The sequence below is a fragment of the Chelonoidis abingdonii genome, chromosome 6 (genome assembly GCF_003597395.2).
Source record: "Chelonoidis abingdonii isolate Lonesome George chromosome 6, CheloAbing_2.0, whole genome shotgun sequence".
NCBI classification, from domain to species: domain Eukaryota; kingdom Metazoa; phylum Chordata; order Testudines; family Testudinidae; genus Chelonoidis; species Chelonoidis abingdonii.
In genome coordinates, this window is record NC_133774.1 from 44,933,666 (window position 1) to 44,952,504 (window position 18,839).

The 18,839-nt window shown below is 38.6% G+C and overlaps 1 protein-coding gene across 3 annotated transcripts in view; it reads left to right on the forward strand.

Moving 5' to 3' along the window:
• PIK3R1 (phosphoinositide-3-kinase regulatory subunit 1) overlaps positions 1 to 18,832 on the forward strand; it is a 75,067-nt gene extending 56,235 nt beyond the window's left edge. For 2 of the 3 annotated variants that reach the window (XM_032805200.2, XM_032805201.2), the window contains 9 exons: positions 10,879 to 10,981; positions 11,585 to 11,683; positions 11,808 to 11,988; positions 12,484 to 12,609; positions 13,570 to 13,712; positions 13,956 to 14,132; positions 14,232 to 14,300; positions 16,932 to 17,102; positions 17,610 to 18,832. In XM_032805200.2, the coding sequence (XP_032661091.1) occupies positions 10,879 to 10,981; positions 11,585 to 11,683; positions 11,808 to 11,988; positions 12,484 to 12,609; positions 13,570 to 13,712; positions 13,956 to 14,132; positions 14,232 to 14,300; positions 16,932 to 17,102; positions 17,610 to 17,799 (1,259 nt within the window). In that variant the 3' untranslated portion in view covers positions 17,800 to 18,832. Of the gene's footprint in view, positions 1 to 9,225; positions 9,513 to 10,878; positions 10,982 to 11,584; positions 11,684 to 11,807; positions 11,989 to 12,483; positions 12,610 to 13,569; positions 13,713 to 13,955; positions 14,133 to 14,231; positions 14,301 to 16,931; positions 17,103 to 17,609 lie in introns of those variants that run through there. The other variant, XM_032805202.2, reaches the window with a different exon arrangement.
• Positions 18,833 to 18,839: the final 7 nt, after the last annotated feature.

Genomic DNA, 18,839 nt, shown 5'->3' on the forward strand with positions numbered 1-18,839 from the left:
TAAAAGCGGACAAATTCTGAAGTCCTTTCTCAGCTGTCACTCAAGCCTTTCTAAGCATATTTCCTCAAAAGAATTGTGCCCAATGAGGACTGGTTAAAGAGCTCAAATTTGGACCTCTGTTTAGCTTTGTGCATTTGTCAGCCAGGTATGTGGAAAGATTTGTCTGTCAAAATCCACATTCTGTTAGTGCAGGCAAAATCAAAACTGGTTCAGGATAGCTAGTTGACACGTTTTTACTATCTGTGCTAGCACTCAGTTCATACAACCCAGAGTAAAGATTAGCAAACTTTATGCAACAGATTGCTTGATTTCAAATACATTGCTCTTTTTCTTAGTTTGAGTGAGGCAGTGTTGCTAGACTTGTGCAAAGGAAATTGTGCTGCTGTGCAGCATGACTTTCTCAGTTAAGCAAAGCAAGCACGTGTTGATATAGAGAAGCTGCAAGCCTTGGCTTACACTAATATTAGTAAAGGGTACTTTAACAAAGAAATTACCACCAGGAACAGAACATTTTTTTAGTGTTCCTCCTTCTCTGCTTCCAAAGTACAGTAAAGAGATCACAGCAGTAAGGTTTTGCAGGATTGGGTAAGAGCTGGAAGAGCTGGTACAGGACTTCTCAGTGTTGGAACAAGGTATCTTCCAAACCCACTGTACATTGATTTGAGCGAGTGATGTTGCAACCTGACATGCAGGGTTGTAGCACCTTTATGCTGCAGGGGCACCTAGGCCAAACCAGAATCGCGGTGTGACAAGAGCGGGGAGCCAGGTCCAGCCCCAAGCTGCAGGGTGAATGCATGGTGGCTTGCTTTCCAACTTCCTCCCTGTGCCTCTCCTCAACACTGGGCCAGGATTAGGTTGCACTGCCAAGGCAAAGGGTGCTCTGCAGGTGGTCTGTGTCCCCTTGTTAGGGCAAAGAGAAGCAGGTGAAGGATTATGGCCTATGATTTTTGGTCTCCCGATGAATATGGGCCCTAGGCACATGTGTAATTGGCCTCTCTTTTAATCAGCCCTGCCTATTAGGTTTGAACTCTGCATTTTGATAACATTTGTTATAACAACTTCCATTCTTATCTGTATATTTCAAAGTCCATACTTGGCAAAAGGACAATCTCTGTAGTAATTGCCATACTGTACATTATTTTTCAGTTAAATATATCATCTGCCCGTCCATTAATATGTAGCCAAAAGGTTTAGGCCAAAATTTTCAAACTTGGCAGCCTCTGGTTAGTTCCTTTCAATCCTGCTCCTGAAAAGACTTTCTCTGGTGTTTAACTTTGCATGCCTGAATATTTTTCAGAAGCATATGAGTAAATCTTTGCAGGTCTAGGATTCAAATCTCTGCTTGGGCTCCTGAAAAATAGTCATCTATTTTGAAGTGCAGAGTCCCCACTGCTCACATTGAAGGTTTAGGGACAGATTTTCAATTTGGCCCTTCATATAATTTAGTCAGCTAAACTAGAGAATTTTGACTTGAATTGCTTTACAAACATCTTGACACTAAATGAATTGTAATAGTTGTAAGTGGGGATGGGGAATTTTGCAATTTACCGAGGCAGGGGTTTACTGTTAACATCTTTATTTTGACATGGCTGGCTCCCAATGCCCTATAAACCCTAAACAATGTAAATGTTCTACCTGACAAAAGTACAATAAATGGGTTTATATGTGTTTATATTTTGAAAAGACACTTACAAAGATGCATCTACGTGCTTCTGACTGTCTCTAAGAAAGTATCTCCTTCTCTTGTATGTCTTTAATTTGCTGGACATATTTCCTCCTGGATTGAAAAGCTGTCATTTCTAGATAGTTATGCATTGTGTCATAACTGAAATCTAAAAATTGAACACTTTAAGCATATGTAAAAAGATGCAAAACCAACTGTCAAAGTTCATTTCTAATATCTGGTATGTTGCAGAATATTCATGTGCAATATAGTTATGAATCAAGCCTTTTAACATCTCTAACTTGAGCTTCAACCAGGGATGTTGCAAGACATTAAAATAAAGGAAGATTCCTAAAAAAGTGAAAGGCAACTTTCAGCAATCTTTTTCCTGGTCTTGAGCAGTTTGTGACAACAGCTAGTGAAAAGAATTTCAAAGATGAGAAATGGAAGGACTTTAAAAAAAAAAAACAAAAAAAAAACTTTTTTAAAAATAATACTTCTGCATAAAGTGATTTGGTTTGCCTTTCTGTTTGTCTTTCTTTCTTGTTGCCCTTTAACCTGGCATATATGTCCGTCTAAAATGAGTTGTGTGTGAATTTTAGTCATGTCATATACAGGATGCAGATGTTTTAATTCAGGGTTGGGCAAAGTTTTTGGCCCGAGGGCCACATTGGTTGCAAAACTGCATGGAGGGCCGGATAGGGAAGGCTGTGCCTCTCCCAAACAGCCTGGCCCCCTATCCGCCCCCTCCCACTTCCTGCCTCCTGACTGTCCCCCTCAGAACCTCACCCATCCAACTCCCCCTGCTCCTTGTCCCCTAACCACATCCTCCCCTAACCGTCCCCCAGGACCTCACCCCCTATCTAAGTGCTGCTAGTCCTTGTCCCCTGATTGCCCCCTCCCGGGACCCCTCTCCCTAACCGTCCCCCAGGACCTCACCCCCTATCTAAGTGCTGCTAGTCCTTGTCCCCTGATTGCCCCCTCCCGGGACCCCTCTCCCTAACCGTCCCCCAGGACCTCACCCCCTATCAAAGTCCCCAGCTCCCAGTCCCCTGTCCACACCCCCGTCCCCTGACAGGCCCCCCCAGGACTCCCACGCTTATGCAGTCCCCCTCCGTTGCCCGTCCCCTGACTACTCCCCCACCTGAACCTCTGCCCCATCAAACAGTCTCCTACTCCCCTGACTGCCCTCTGGGACCCCCTACCTCTTATCCAACCTCCCAGCCCCCTTACCATGCCACTCAGAGCAGCATGTCTGGCAGCCGTGCCGCCTGGATGGAGCTAGAAACGCTGCTGCTCTTCTCTGCAGGAGCGCACCGCTCCACCACCCAGAGCACTGCCCGCACAGTGGCATAGCTACGGGGGAGAGGGAACAGCAGGGGAGGGGCCGGGGGCCAGCTTCCCTGGCTGGGAGCTCAAGGGCGGGGCAGGACGATCCTGCAGGCCAGATGTGGCCCACGGACTGTAGTTTGTCCACCTCTGTTTTAAATGCTTGGGTTTTTTTAAATGCAAACTTTCTTACTTCCTATGGATGCATAGAGAGAAAGAAAAGTAGGACTTGTATGTTAAATTGAGCCATGTGTAGCTTTTCATCTGTAGTTATGATGATGAGTATCCTAAGGCAAAAACAAGATTTCTCCATAGGCCCATTTTTGATATTTTTTAACACAATCACATAACCTTACCCTGTCAATATGTCCAGCCCAAAACCGTTTTGTTCATGAACTGAGGACACAGTTTAATCCCACACAAAAATATGCCACAATGAAATGCATTTTGTCAATATCTGTGTAATCCTATGAAGAAAAAGTAATGTTGCAGGATTAGAGAGATTAGAAAAAAAATGTCTGGTGGCTGAAATTATTATTAACCAGTTCCATTTTCTGTATTACATTGTCCCTTTCTAGTTCTATGCAGCTATTCAGTCTTTTGACTAGAATTACCAGATTTTTTTCAATATATATATCCAAACTTGATCAGCTAAACAAAAATATAAAGGTGGTGGAGGGAGAGGGAGAGATTGCTTCTACTCCTGATTAAGGCACTGGGAATTTTGACATTGAATTGACGGTTATAGCATCAGGACAAAAGTGTGTGTTCCTTACATGTGCCGTATGAAACAACAGTGCTAGGAGAAAAGTATTGTAACTATAGTGCAGTTTAAAAAATATCAAGGAGCATGTCCTTTTACATGTACATATTTTAAGAGTATTTGGGAGTTGGGGCTATAAATTCCTACGGGTATGAGAAGCCATCTGATTTTTCAGGTCATGAATGATGTTGGCAGTGTAGTTGTGGCCGTGTTGGTCCCAGGATATTAGAGAGACAAGGTGGGTGAGGTAATAATTATTATGGACCAACTTCTGTTGGAGAGAGACACAAGCTTTCAAGGTACACAGCGGAAGAGCTCTGGGTAAGCTGGCAATTTTGCCTCTTAAGTTGGTCCAATAAAAGATATTACCTCGCCCACCTTGTCCCCCATCAGTGACATTGGCTTTTCTGTCTAGGCTATTATCCCAGTTTATTCCAGGCTTGCAAAAAGGGTTTGTGAAAGATGCCTCCTGTGACAAATGTTACAAACTTTGGTGTGAAATATCAGATTTTACTGCTTTTATAGGGTCAAAGGTTAAAATTGTCACTTGCTGAAATGTTAGTTGGTGGTGTGGTCATGAATGTTAATGGCAAAGCTGAAAGACAGATTCTCTGCTTTTATAGCTGTAAATGTGTTAGAGAGATTTCCAGCTTAAATGTTATGAAATATACAGAAGGTGTAACTGGTGCTAGTTGTTTCAGGTGAGTTTAGTACAGTTATAAACAGAGCAGGAAAATATATGGCTCACTCCTGTTCCCATTGAAATCAGTATCAAAGCTCTGACTGACTTCACTGGTTCAGAATGTGCCCCCTAGTTCATAACTATATTGTAGTGTGTTGTGGTATCAAATAAACAAACAAACAAAAAAAGTAACTTATCAGTTGTCAGTACTTTACATGCAGTTCCATAGATTTAGTCTATATGTTTCTCGTAATTCAACATCATTTTGTAAATGTTAATAGTCCTGTGAGTATCGTGGCCTATGCTACGAATGTTTTGACTTTTCGCCATTGTAGCTGTTGTACATTCTGTTTTTCCTCCAGCAGAGGGCTCCCCTCCTAAGCTAATAAAAAACATGCGGTTTACACCTAATTTAACAAAGTCAAAATACATTGTTAACAAATCTCCAGCCTTGGCAACACAAGGTTGTTCTGTTTTAAATTTTGACAATGTGTAGAGCTTAGGTTTTTCAATGCCTTGTAATTATTGGTAAAACCACATGTAGTGTATTATAACAAGCATACACCAATTAACTGTACACCACTCAGCCCCATGCCCAACTATCAGTCCAACTTCTTACACTGTATGTCTTGCATGCAAACCACTTTAAGTAGCAGCAATCGTTTAGTAAGAATTAGTATGAAATCTGATCTTTCAGCAGTTGTAAAAGCTATAAACTGTACACCAGTTGAGGTGATGTAACTTGTAAAGATAAGTAGTCTCAGATGCAGCTGTAGTGCGCAAATGCGTGTGTGTTCATATATTCATGTGGACACAAACGCCTGAATCGCATGTGTGGGGATGAGTGGGAATTCATTTTTCCATGCGTCATTGGAGCCTAAACAAAAATTGGACTTAGTACTGCTGCTTTTCCACAGTTGTGCCTTGTTTGTGTCCTAATTACAATGCTGGTGTGGTTGTTGTTCCTCCCCCTCGGTTCTCCTGTGGGAATACCATAGCGTACTGCGGTTGGTTGAAAAGGGAAAGTGGCATCTCCAGCAGGTGAACAGTCTGTGTCAGCTCTAAAATCAGGACTTCTCCGATGGCTCCAAAACTCTGAGCCTTCCACAGCACTGTTTAATAAATCATACTGGCTAGATATTTTTTTAAAAAATCCTATAGTAGAGTGCATATCAATTACTACCAAAAGCTAGGTTTTTCTGTTCTCTCATGGTTTGATCATTAGTACAGAGAGACCGATTACCATCCAAGTGAAATATGCCATGTTATTTCCAGACAATACCGCTTCAAAGGGCAAGTAAAAATGGCAGGCAAAGCAAGGAACTGTTGTAGGGGAAACTACTTAATTGGAAAATTAACTAAAATTGATGTACAGGGTTTTTTTCTATGTAGTTTGGGTGTATATCTGTATTTTTGTCTTGGGGGCCAGGAGTTGGCGTTGCAGTAGCATTTTTGGCAAATGCAGAGAAGCCCAAATTGATCCCAAGGAATACAGCTAATTAGGAGAAATACTAGTTATGGCATGGTAAAGGAAACAAGAAGTCTTCAGCCCCATCTCAGGAGGCCTCTTTCTCCGTTCACTTGCTCCTGATCACCTTCAGTGGAACAGCTGAAGTGGTTACTTAATTGTCTTCACTACTGAGCGTACAGGAGTGAAGCCATGTAGGTGAAGGGGGAAACTGACCCGTTAATTCCCCCTCACTTCCCTCAAACATGCGTATTCTACCTGACATTCAAATTTGGAAGATTGATTTGTCCCAATCACCTTCCTGTACCACATGCCCATGAAGACGCCTTTGTCTCACCAAGTAATAAAGAGAACATGTATCTGGTATTGGAAACCATCATGGACCTAGGCATGTGTTTAATGGTTACATTGATATTAATCTGACTGTGCAGTGTTGTTGTGGCAATGTTGATCCCAGGGTATTAGAGACAAGGTGGCTGAGGTAATGTCTTTTATTGGACCAATTTCTGTTGGTGAGAGAGAGTGAAGCTTTCGAGCTTACACAGAACTCTTCTTCAGGTCTGTGTAAGCTCAAAAGCTTGTCTCTCTCACCAACAGAATTGGGTCCAATAAAAGATATTACCTCCCACACCTTGTCTTTCTGTTGTTCTGACTAAAACAGTTTAGAACTTCATTCTAAGGGTCTTCAATCAACACCTGTAGTTGTAGTTGTGGTCCTGTAAGTATGTGGGAGGTGGTGCAGGGCATGCAAACAAGCTACTTTTGCACTGGGCTGTTCTGAGAGGTACAGAACTTTACAAGGAAGCCTTTGATTCTATTTTTTTCTGAACTAACTCAGCCACTTCCTGTATCTGGCTGCTCATAGTGCTTTTCTTGACACTCAGTTACTTTAATACTGCATTGAGCAGCCTGTTACAGAGACTATTTTAAATCCACTTACAATGGTCTTCTCATTTACGTGATGAAATGAGAAAGTTACTCCTGCATTGGCCATTTGTTAGCTGATGACAACTTTTACTTTGACTCTAGCTCCCTCCTCCCCCATCTGAAATCCCTGGCTCAGCAAATATTTGAACCTGCCCAAGTTAATCATGAAACTGAGATCTTTATCTGAGAGAGCTGGGCAAGCTACTGAGGTTTTTTGTACAGTACTAAAATCCTGTTCACTTTTTAATGATGAACCAGAAATGTGTGGATACCCGTTGCACAGCACAGAAGTTTAATTTGTTTAGAATAGAAGAGGGGTCTTGGATTTTCTGACTTCATGTTACAGCTCTTCAGAGTGGATTTTATGGAGTGTTAATTGGAAAGAACAGAGCATCTTTTCAGAACTGTTCACCTAATTCATTCAGAGAAGTGTCCTAACAAAGGAATCTTTTGAAAAGACTTTTCTGTGTGAAAGAATTGCTATCTGAACTTTTCAGGTTGTTGGATACAAGTATTACAGGGGTGAGCATTTGCGATGCATAATTTACAAAGTAAGTGGTTTTGAATGTGTATGCGTTTCCCCCCCAAGTCCTTACAGAAATAAGGGTGTTTATATTTTCAGTACTTTATTTTAATTGATCACCAGTCATAATGTGCCAGGTTAAGCTGGGGCAGTGGAAAATCACCTGTCTGTCTGTGTCCTGCCTGTTCTGGTTTGCCATATGGAATCACAGTGAGCTAGACTAGTTTGGGCTGAGCAGTAACCTGATTTTACAAGTCTGGCTCTCTAAAATTTGACCAATGGTTTAAAAAAAAAAAAGGGGGGGAAGATTTTTTTTTTCCTGATAGCAGTTTTTGATGGAAGTTTAAATAAAAATCATACTAACCTCCTATTAGACTAAATGTAGCAATATATTCTTTGTAGGAAATCTCTCATAACCTACTTTAATTAATGTACTGTGGCAACTCAACTGTTTGAGGAGTAGGTGGGCTGACTAAACCCTTAAGTTCAATGTTTGGACTTGTCTGGGAGCATCTTACGTATCCTGTTACCCTCTGCAAAAGAACGAATCTTTGGTGCTTGTCTACCTAAATGGGGAAGAGAGGGAAGCTACTTCAAGAGGAGCTTAAGCATGATTGTGTGTAGGCAGCCAGCATGTACAAGTATTGATGATGTTGGTACTGTAGCCATCTTCTTGCATGCTAGTACTTGTCTAAAAAGGATAAAACTACAATGGAATAGTTGGGGTCGGGATGTGGGTGCAATATTGAGGAGATGCAAATAATTTTGTTCATTTTAAAGTATATAACAAGTATTTGTGTAATATGTGCAGATTGTAGCTATACCCCGGTCAAAAGGATTTCTTAAGATGACTGAATTGCTTCAGTTACTTATATTTTTGGTATCTAGTTTTCTGCCTAGATAGAGGATAGTGAATATTAAAGTATGCATAAGTGCTATGCATAGTAGCCCACTGCTGCGTTAATAGTATTCTTTAGAGGAGGCTGAGAGAGTAATAGTCAGAAAATCTTTTTTCATATTCAGTATGATTGAGAAGAAATATTTTTCAATAGAAGGAGGCTTCTGCTGATATAAAGTCAGATGTATAAATAAGAATATGACAATTGCTGCTGCTTTCAGAAAATAACTAGCATGGTAAATGATGAGTGGGGCAGAGAAACAAAGGGAAAAAGCAGACTAAATCATGTATTTTGACTGTCAGGCTCTGTATGTTCAGAAGAGTCATTTTTCAAGATTCTGCTTAGTTTGGATCACTGCCCTGCTTTTTTAAAAAAAACTTCATTAACATCTTTAGCATGAGATTACAATATTTTATTTCTAGCTTTCAAAATTAAAGTGAAAATGTTTAACAATTGTATGGCACTACAGAATAAGGAAACAAGACACTTGATATTATATAAAATGTATCAAGGCGTGACCATTTCAAAGTTGAAATCTCAGCACTGTTTAGAAGTGCAATTTCTGTTTGTTACATATTTGGAGTGCATGATTCCCCCCCTCCCTTTTTTTTATATATAAAATAGATATAAAAGGCTTTTAAAGGATCTTGAATGGTCATCTTTAGGAAACTTAGTGGGCTATTGAAACTAAAAAGTTTCCTGCCTATCTGTAAACACAGATCCACTATATGTATTTAAAAAAAAAAAAAAAAAAGCTACATGCTGCAGCATATCAGCCTTTGTCAGCCTGCCAGCAGTGGAATGTACCATGCTGCAAAGAGTCAGAAAAATAAAATGGAAAAGTCAGCATAAGGAGAACATACTCAGTCTGTTTGTGTATAACATCATTCATATATTGCAATTCTGTTTTAAATGTAGGTTCTTTCTGAAACTGAAATTGTTTTAAGGTTTGTTTTAAGGTTAGTGTAGAACAAAATGATGAAACAGGAGTGGTCTGGTGACATTATTTTGACATGATTGGCTGAGGATTATGATGTAATAGGTTACAGTGCAGCCCCTTATAGGTTTTAAAATGAATTCCAAGACACCATTACAAAGAGAGCCTGATTCTTTTTTCTTATAACTGAGCTTCACTCAGTGAAACTCATACAAATGTACAACACTGTTTGGAATATGGAAGAACTGGATATAGAATATCCCAAGACAGATATAAATTGTGGCACAGACTTGATGTTTTACATAGAAATGGATCTACCAGGTAATACTGCAGTCTTATTGTAAAAACCTAGTTCATTTTGGTCTTTATGCTAGCTGCTGCAAAATCCTGATTAGATGTTTAGGTTTTACTTACTTTGTCATTGATGCAAATTATTTTTTTCATGAATTGGAATTCAATTGTGGTTTTAATGCATAGAAGTAGCAATTAGAATCATAGCCTGTAGTAAATACCTCTTTTCTTCTTTAATAAGAATTGAAGTGAATTCAGGTGTTTCAGTTTTGTTTGTATTCTCTCATATAGTCTTAGTTCTGTTTATATACTAAAAATGTTGCATCCTTTTTGCTATTTCTGTTCTATATTATGACTGGCAAGAACTCCTATAAATACACTTGTGTTTCCTGATACAGTGATTACACATCAGTATGCAGGATTGTCTTGGCAGAAACATTTTAAAATCTATCAATAACTTAAATCCTCAGTTTGTATCATTTAGTCATTTGATATTGGAATTGTTATACTATCCTGACACACACTTTATTATTATAAAAACATTTTTTTGCAGTCAAGCATATTATACAAACAATCATATACATAAATAATGTAAAATTTAATATAGAACTCAAAATCTTGTTTCATTTTTAATGCTGATTCCAGTGTTGTCATCCTAGCTAGTAAGACAGAAATGCTGCAGTATCTTTTTTGGCACCCAGTGGTGACATTGAGAAAAGGGGATGTGGTTTTTAATCAGACTTGGCATTTGGAACACAATTTATCCTGTCAAATACTAAGATTAACCGTAGGGATATTTGGGTCACAGATGGGTTCCTGAAAGTGGTTTTTAGCAGATCATTGTATAAAATGGTGAGGATCAGAGAAACTCAATTCCTCCTCCTAAAACATATAGTATTGCTGTGGTGTTGCTGTTTTTATTACCCACAGCAGCTCTTGTACAAGAAAGTAGCAAAATTCCTCTTGGATAATTAAATAGGAGGAAAAATAAAAATGAAACTTGACATGTTTTGTTATTTGTAATGATCTCAAGATAGACATTTGTTGTAGGAGGTGGACTAAGGTGAAAACAAACTTCAGTTTAAACATTTTTGCCCCCCCCCAAATTTTTTTTTTGGTTGTTTTGCTTGAAATGTATTCTTCAGTAACCTATATCTTTTGGTATAGTACATCCTTATGGTGTAATTGTTTGTTTGTTGACAGTAAAATATCTTGATGTTATTCGGTGTCTTTCAGAGATTGCCTGTAACAGAAACAGTGTGTTTTGCAATCATTTTAGCTTTCTTTTGACATAATGATTGTTGTAAATCATAGCACAAATTAGAATTTTGAGGCATGTACTATTTAATTTGCAGCTGGGCTACAAACAACCTTTTTTTTCCTCCCTCCTCTGCAGCACTGCCTCCTAAACCACCAAAACCTAATACTGTAATTAACAACGGTATGAATAACAACATGTCTTTACAAGATGCTGAATGGTATTGGGGAGATATCTCAAGGTAAGACAGAAAAAGGCATGTATGTATTTGCTATATTATCTTTGTATTCTACTTAACTACAGAAGAATGATTGTAATATTAAGAACCATTTTCAGAACATTTTCCAACACAAACACAACATAGATGGTTTTGTTGCCAATGTGACTAAAAAGTGACTGACAGTCAGTTAGAATGCAGTATATCCATCATTTTTTCACCCTTCTTGTATCCAGGACCAGAACTCTGAGGCACAGTACTAGTGTGTTAATAAACCAGACTAAAAAATGATGTATATAAGCAACATTTTTAACCTTACTATATATAGGCACAGTAGGGTGTCACTGGATGCTCCAATTGTGGAGGCTTGTATGAACAAGTAGGAAGAACTTTGCATAAATATAAATCTGTTCCAGCAGTGGGAGGGTATTGGGTACAGCATTTTTATATTCCATTTGTTCACCAGTAGAACTATGAAATGAATGTAATGTTCTTAAGGAGATAGAGAAGGCTGATGAAAAAGGCAAAGATGTATTTCTGTTTTAAGAAAGATAGAGGGAGAAATGATAGATTACAGTGAGGAAATGAGTAAGAGGTAGTCATAGGTTACTTTTGCTTTCATTTTAGGGAAGAAGTAAATGAGAAGCTTCGTGACACTGCTGATGGTACCTTTTTGGTACGAGATGCTTCTACCAAAATGCATGGAGACTACACACTTACACTAAGGTAACATACTCAGCTAGATTCTGATATTGGAATATGTTTTTACAGAGCTGCATTTAAAAATGCTACTTTCTTTTGGCAAGAGCATCTGAAATATGGCTGACTGTTTTCCAAACTTTATTTACAGGAAAGGGGGAAATAACAAATTAATCAAAATATTTCACCGAGATGGGAAATACGGCTTTTCCGACCCATTAACTTTCAACTCTGTGGTTGAGCTAATAAACCACTACCGGAATGAGTCTTTAGCCCAGTATAATCCTAAACTGGATGTAAAATTACTTTATCCAGTATCCAAGTACCAGCAGGTAACATTTTTTATTCTCTTTTTATTCTGCTTATGTATAGAAAAGTTATTAGCGTGTAGAGCCGTTCAATATGGAGAAACTCATTTCACTTAATATTTGAGATAAGAATAAACTGGATCTGAGACAAAAAAAAAAAAAAAAAAAAAAAGCAACTTTACAAATTGTACATCAAATAATACAAACTTTAAATACTGTAGATAGCTCATTAAGAAATAAACATACCAGGTTAAATATGACAATTTTAATGATGAAATATATTATTTTCAGCACAATGCTGCATGCTGGCAGTGCAAAATTGTCTTTTGTGCTTAATTTCATTTCACATGTGCATATTATATGCATTCAGTACATCTCTTCTCCATATTGTAAGAGAAATGTCAAGTTATATTGTATTTCTTTTCATGGTCACTTTTTTCTTAACCAATTTTATTATGAAAATTTGTACTGTGTAACTGTTTCTTTACTGGATATATTTCCTTCTGCTTATCCTCCCAGGATCAAGTTGTGAAAGAGGACAGTATTGAAGCAGTGGGAAAAAAATTACATGAATATAACACTCAGTTCCAAGAAAAGAGTCGAGAATATGATAGACTCTATGAAGATTACACCAGAACATCTCAGGTGAGTTATCTTTGAAGCAGGAATTGTAGAGTGCAGGACTTCTTATTTGGTTTTAGAAGGACACTGATATAAATCGCTAATGTTAACTTTGAGATACTTTTTTTCTTTTCTTCTTTTAAAAGACAAAAGTTACTTGATGTGATAGTTCAGTAAGTTGGAATTGTTACTCATGTCTGAGCCGTTACCCTCTGCACAATATAACCATAGGTTGGTATCCACTCTTGCAAACACGCAATAAGCAAAACTCCTACTGGTTTGGCAGCAGCTCTGCATACTGACCATTTGTAGGGTCTTGATCCCCATGCCTTGAAGGCACAAATTAAAACGACCACAATACCTTAGAATTTCTTTAGAGAGAAAAGTATCATGTGCAAAATATATGGAGCGTGGATGTGACAACTAGACACAGTGAAGGAATGAATAGCAACCCATTTCCCTCTTATTTACCAATATTTAGCAGAGCCTGGAAATGCCAGGGAAATGGCATTGTTTTATAGTTGCAGAATGAATACTGTGCCTTCTGGAACCTGCAAGAAACTACTTAAAAGATGGCAGTTTTATAGCATACTGGAGGTGTGGGTGAAACCCCAAATAATCACTCAGATCAGCTTAGTATTTCAGGAGTCCCAACTATACCTGTAAGAGTACAAACGGTAAAGTGAGGGCAGTGATGAAAGGCTCCCATTGCAAAAACAAAACTAATATATAAAACAAATGTAGTAGATAATTCTATGTGTGGTCATTTCTTTTTTTTTTTGGAAAGCAGCATCACTGTAGCAAGTTGTACAAGGCTTGCTTTTCATATATTGGAAGAGTCCACCGACAACACGTATGTTGCTTCAGGGATATTAAAGTACAATTATTTTGCTACAAGATAACTTAAACCTTTCCAGAGAGAGAAGCCAATAAATCATCTCTTCAATTTTATAGGGACTATAATGATGATTACTTTATTTTCAGGAAATTCAAATGAAAAGAACAGCTATTGAAGCATTTAATGAAACAATAAAAATATTTGAAGAGCAGTGCCAGACACAAGAAAGATACAGCAAAGAGTATATTGAAAAGTTTAAACGGGAAGGAAATGAAAAAGAAATACAAAGGTTGGTACCAGTGCTTATTTGCTTAAAATTTGTGCAGTTTAGACAAAGTAAAAATATACAAAGTCCATATGTGAGATGGAACGTCAGCGGAATAAATCTGAAGTGCAGTGGGTGACAACTTGCAAATTTTGCAACTGAATCTTGAAAAATAAACTTGTCTTAGATATTTACAAGTGAAAATAGGAAACCTGGATTATGTACCAGGATCTAACAAAGTATAACAAACCCAATTCTTCTCTTCAGAATAATGCACAACTATGAGAAGCTGAAATCTCGAATAAGTGAAATTGTGGACAGCAGACGTAGACTAGAAGAGGATTTAAAGAAGCAAGCAGCTGAATATAGAGAGATTGACAAACGTATGAACAGTATTAAACCAGACCTTATACAGCTGAGAAAGACAAGAGACCAGTACTTGATGTAAGTACATGTATGAATTACGAAGAATTTAGTTTTCCCATAATGTCCAAATTTTGCCCATTAAAAAAATATGTAAACCTGTTTTTAATTATTTTCCAGGTGGTTGACTCAAAAAGGTGTTCGACAAAAGAAGTTGAATGAATGGTTGGGCAATGAAAATACAGAAGAGTGAGTATTTAAGAAATTGAATATTCCTGAAATCAAATAATTCTACACAGTAATGAGTTTAAGCATGTTTAGTTCAATGACTGTTGGAAGACTCTCGGGCACAGCACAGTGTATCTGAGCATATCTGATACTGATTTGGACCTGAATCTGTTTTACTGAGAATATTAGCAAGGGCACCAGTCTTATCCTTTGCTCTTCTATTGATACCTAAGAGAGGGGTATGGTCAGGTGACTATAATGAGGAATTGGAATCTAGGATTCTGGGTTTGGCTCTTGACTCCATCATTGACCTCTTAAGGGATTTGAACTTAAACTCTAACCTTGCTGCTCCTGTCGATAAAATGAGGATCATATGATATAAATACCTCAGAGGGGTATTATATAGCTGAATTAATATTTATAAAACAGTCTGAGAAATTCTGAAGACAGACTCTTTACAAGTGCAAAGTATTGGTGGTGGTATAGTATCAGCCATCACCAGAAATGGACAGAATGGAATAGCTCATCCAGAGCATGAATCTGCTCTGCCTTTATATTCCAGTTTGACTTTTCTTAGTGGAGGCAGGTATTGTTCTGTCATTAAAGCAAATGAGTTGGGTACAGGTTTTTAACTTGCTTTGGCCACTGGATCATCACCACGCATGGATCATGGGTGAAAAGTGCTGATCATGTAACTGTTGAATATTCCAGGCTATGTGAAGTGGCTATAGTGATGGATTTTAGTTTCCCTTTAAAACCAAATCTAACCAACAGAAGAATGCAAAGAGTAACTTCATGAATCAATAGTTTAAAAAAAAAATAAAACCTGAATGTGAGAAGGGGTGTCCGTGGAATACATATCCTGTTAACATTATCACCCTGTGAAAACCAAGAGAGGAGAAACTGGTTCTGTAGCTGAGTTCACACCTCAGCTGCTAGAACAGGGCCCCATCCTCCCTGATTGAACTAACCTCGTTATCTCTAGCTTGCTTGCTAGCATATATATACCTGCCCCTGGAAATTTCCACTACTTGCTTCTGACGAAGTGGGTATTCACCCACTAAAGCTCATGCTCCAAAATGTCTGTTAGTCTATAAGGTGCCACAGGATTCTCTGCTGCTTTTACAGATCCAGACTAACACGGCTACCCCTCTGATACTTAAAGCCAATAAGGTGCTACAAATCACTGGAGGTGATAGTACCACTCTGCTCAGTGCTGGTTAGGCTCAGTTGGAGTACTGTGTCCAATTTTGGTCACCGCTGTATAGAAGGAATGTAGCAAAACTGGAAAGGATCAAGAGGCAATCTACAAAGATGATCAAAGGGATGAAATGCAAGCCATATGAGCAAAGGCTGAAGGAACTGGGTATGTTCAGTTTGGAAAAGAGGAGATTAAGGAGGGGACATATTAGAGGTCTTCAAATACTTGAAAGGCTGCCATAAAAAAAAAGTTGAGAAAAATTTTGCTCTCTTGCCACAGAGGGGAGGACAAGAGGCAATGGGCTCAAACTACAGCATTGCATATTTAGATTAAATCTCGGGAAATACTTCTTAACTATAAAAAGAGCAGGACAATGGAACAAGCTGCCTAGGGAAGTTGTGGAAGCTCCATCACTGGTTTTCAAGGATAGGCTGGATAGCTATCTGTCTTAGATGATTTAGACACAACCAGTCCTGCATCTTGGCAGGAGGGTTAGACGAAATGACCCTTGCAGTCTCTTCTAATCCTGTGGTTCTGTTGTTTTATTCTGAATGCTAGAACTAATTGGAGATTTCTCCAAAATAAAGCCAGTGCAGACAAGGCCACAGTTTGGGAACATAGGGTCCAAATATGAAATGAAATGTTGGAAAAAAATGTTTTTTTTTCATTTTCTGTCTTTCCTTGCTAATGAGCCATCTGATTTCTGCTCAGATTTATTCTGACACCATTCAGATTGTTTTCTGAAGTTATAATATAGCCAAAATAAACATTGAAAATGAGCATAAACAGACAACTGGGATCCCTGTCTAGGAGATGGCTGGAGTTAGAGTGGTAGAAATACAAATAAGGATAATGGAGTGTGGCAGGATAAGGAAGGTAGATGGTGCTCATTAGTGAGAGAAACCAGAGTCTTCCAAAGAAACTGAATTCCAACAGTGGACACTGATGACTGTAGCACAGATTGAGGCTAACTACAGTCAAAGAATCAGGGATGAATGTATTTACTCAGTGCTTGAAAAACTGACCAGATACCTACTAATCAGAGATCTAAATCTACTAGCCAAAAGTATACTGATGGACAAATTTGGAGGGGCCCACCAGTGCAGGCTGGCAGCCATACTGTGGTGTGCAGGGGGAGCACTATTCCACTTCTCCACAGTCTCCAGCTGCTTGTTTTCTGTCAAGATCTTTTGACCCTGGTTGAAGGCTTCATCTAGCTACCATAGTCTGAATAACTATGAAATTCCATCCCATGTGGCTGGGTTGTAACACTACTGAATGTGGCTTGCTGGTGTAGGCATATGATTCTTGCTTTAGGTGTGAGAGATCCTGGGTTCAAAAAATCTTGGACAAGCCCTTGCAAAGGCTGTGTTTGAAGGCTAGACTTGATGAATTCTCGAGGTCCCAATGAGTGCTACATTTCTCTGATTATCCTTTTCATATTTGTACAGCCAATACTCTATGGTGGAAGATGATGAGGATTTGCCCCATCATGACGAGAGAACATGGAATGTGGGAAATATCAACAGAAGCCAAGCTGAAAATCTGCTGCGGGGAAAACGGGATGGAACGTTCCTTGTTCGGGAGAGCAGCAAACAGGGCTGCTATGCTTGCTCTGTTGTGTATGTATCCTGATTGTTTGCATTGTTTGTAAAGCATGGGGGTGACAATGAGGTTAAAAAAAAATTGCTAGTAAGTTTACCTGGGTGATGAGCAGATATCCGTCAGGGCCTGATCCTATTGACTTCAGCAGGCTTGGGTCTGGGCTGTCAGGCATAGGATCATCTACTCTCATTGCTGCTTCTCTCTCTCCTGCAAAGTTCAGCCCTGGGAAGTTCCCACAGATGGACCTTATAGCGAAGGGGGAGAATGACAGAATAGAGCTACTGGCTGTCGATCTACTAAGTTCTTTGTACCTTCTGCCTATCCAAACAGTGTGTCATGCATGACACACTGAGAATTCTGGTTAGATTTAAGTTGAATGGAATTATTCCAATGTAGAATGCTGTCATTTTGTATATTTACCATTTATATGTTCACTGTCAATTCACTATTCTCTAGCCTGCTTTTTAACATGTAAACTTTGCTTTCTTGACAAATTAAAAACCTTTCTATTTTTTTCCTTTTAGGGTGGATGGAGAAGTAAAGCACTGTGTCATAAACAAAACTCCTACTGGGTATGGATTTGCAGAGCCATATAACTTGTACAGCTCTCTTAAAGAACTGGTGCTACATTACCAACACACATCACTCGTGCAGCACAATGACTCTCTCAATGTCACACTAGCCTACCCAGTATATGCACAGCAGAGGCGATGAAGACCTTAATACTCTGTTTTAAAACTAAAAAGTCAACACTGGCCTCTGGAGAGAGAAGGTTCCTTTCAGCCTGATTTGTGAATTTCAGCTGCAGTATCAAAGCTGTCTGTCTTCAGATGGGACTAGAGCTTTCTTGACAACTGCAGTGGGAGAGATCACAGTATTAAGCTGTGAATGTATGTTTCTAATCTAAAGTGCTTTTTTATTGAGAAAAGAAAAACACAACAAGAGAGGGAAATGCTATACCTATCTCCCTGCAGGAACATAGAGGCCTTTAACCATGGTGCTTGTTTACGATCTCTTTGAAGCTTTACCAGCTAGAATGTGGGATTCTGCAAACCCAAGGGGCAACAGGTCTGTGTAATTCTGTTAATGGAATTTCTCAGTCGTGGCGAGGTTCAGATTTGGTGTTGCTGTACTCAGTGGATCCAGGCACAGAGCATTGTGGATTTCGTTTCCTGATGAATGATATGTAGCAGAATGGCACTTTCACTTATAAGGGACACTTTAAAAAGACTTCGGTTACAGTATGTTATTCAGAGGAAATGATGTAGTAGCAAAGTGCCAAGAAGTGTTTTGTTTAGACGTTTAAAATCCCGTGTTAAGAACATATTTAAGACTGAAGAGAATGGGACTTTAAATGGCATACAGTATATAAAAATGTACATAGTGGATGACTAACGATCATCAATGGAAACTATCAATACCAAACTGCTTCTATTTTCTCTTTTCTGTTTGCTGAAATCTGAATCCTTAGACAGTGCTATGCAATACTGAATTTTCTTTTGCTTGTATTTCTTTTTCAAGTATACCTACAGGATAAGCTTTTTTCTGTTTTTTGTTGCCTGAAAATGTTTTTCCTGAATATTATTTTTTGTTAATATTCATTTTGTTGTTTGGGGTTTTTTTTGTTTTGTTTTGTTTTTTTAAGAAATGTACAGGATGCCAGTAAAAGTTGGCTTCAGAATTAAAACTATGAATATTTTACAGTTTTCCTTGTATAGAAGGTTTAAAAAGTTTTTGTGGGGTTTTTTTTTTTT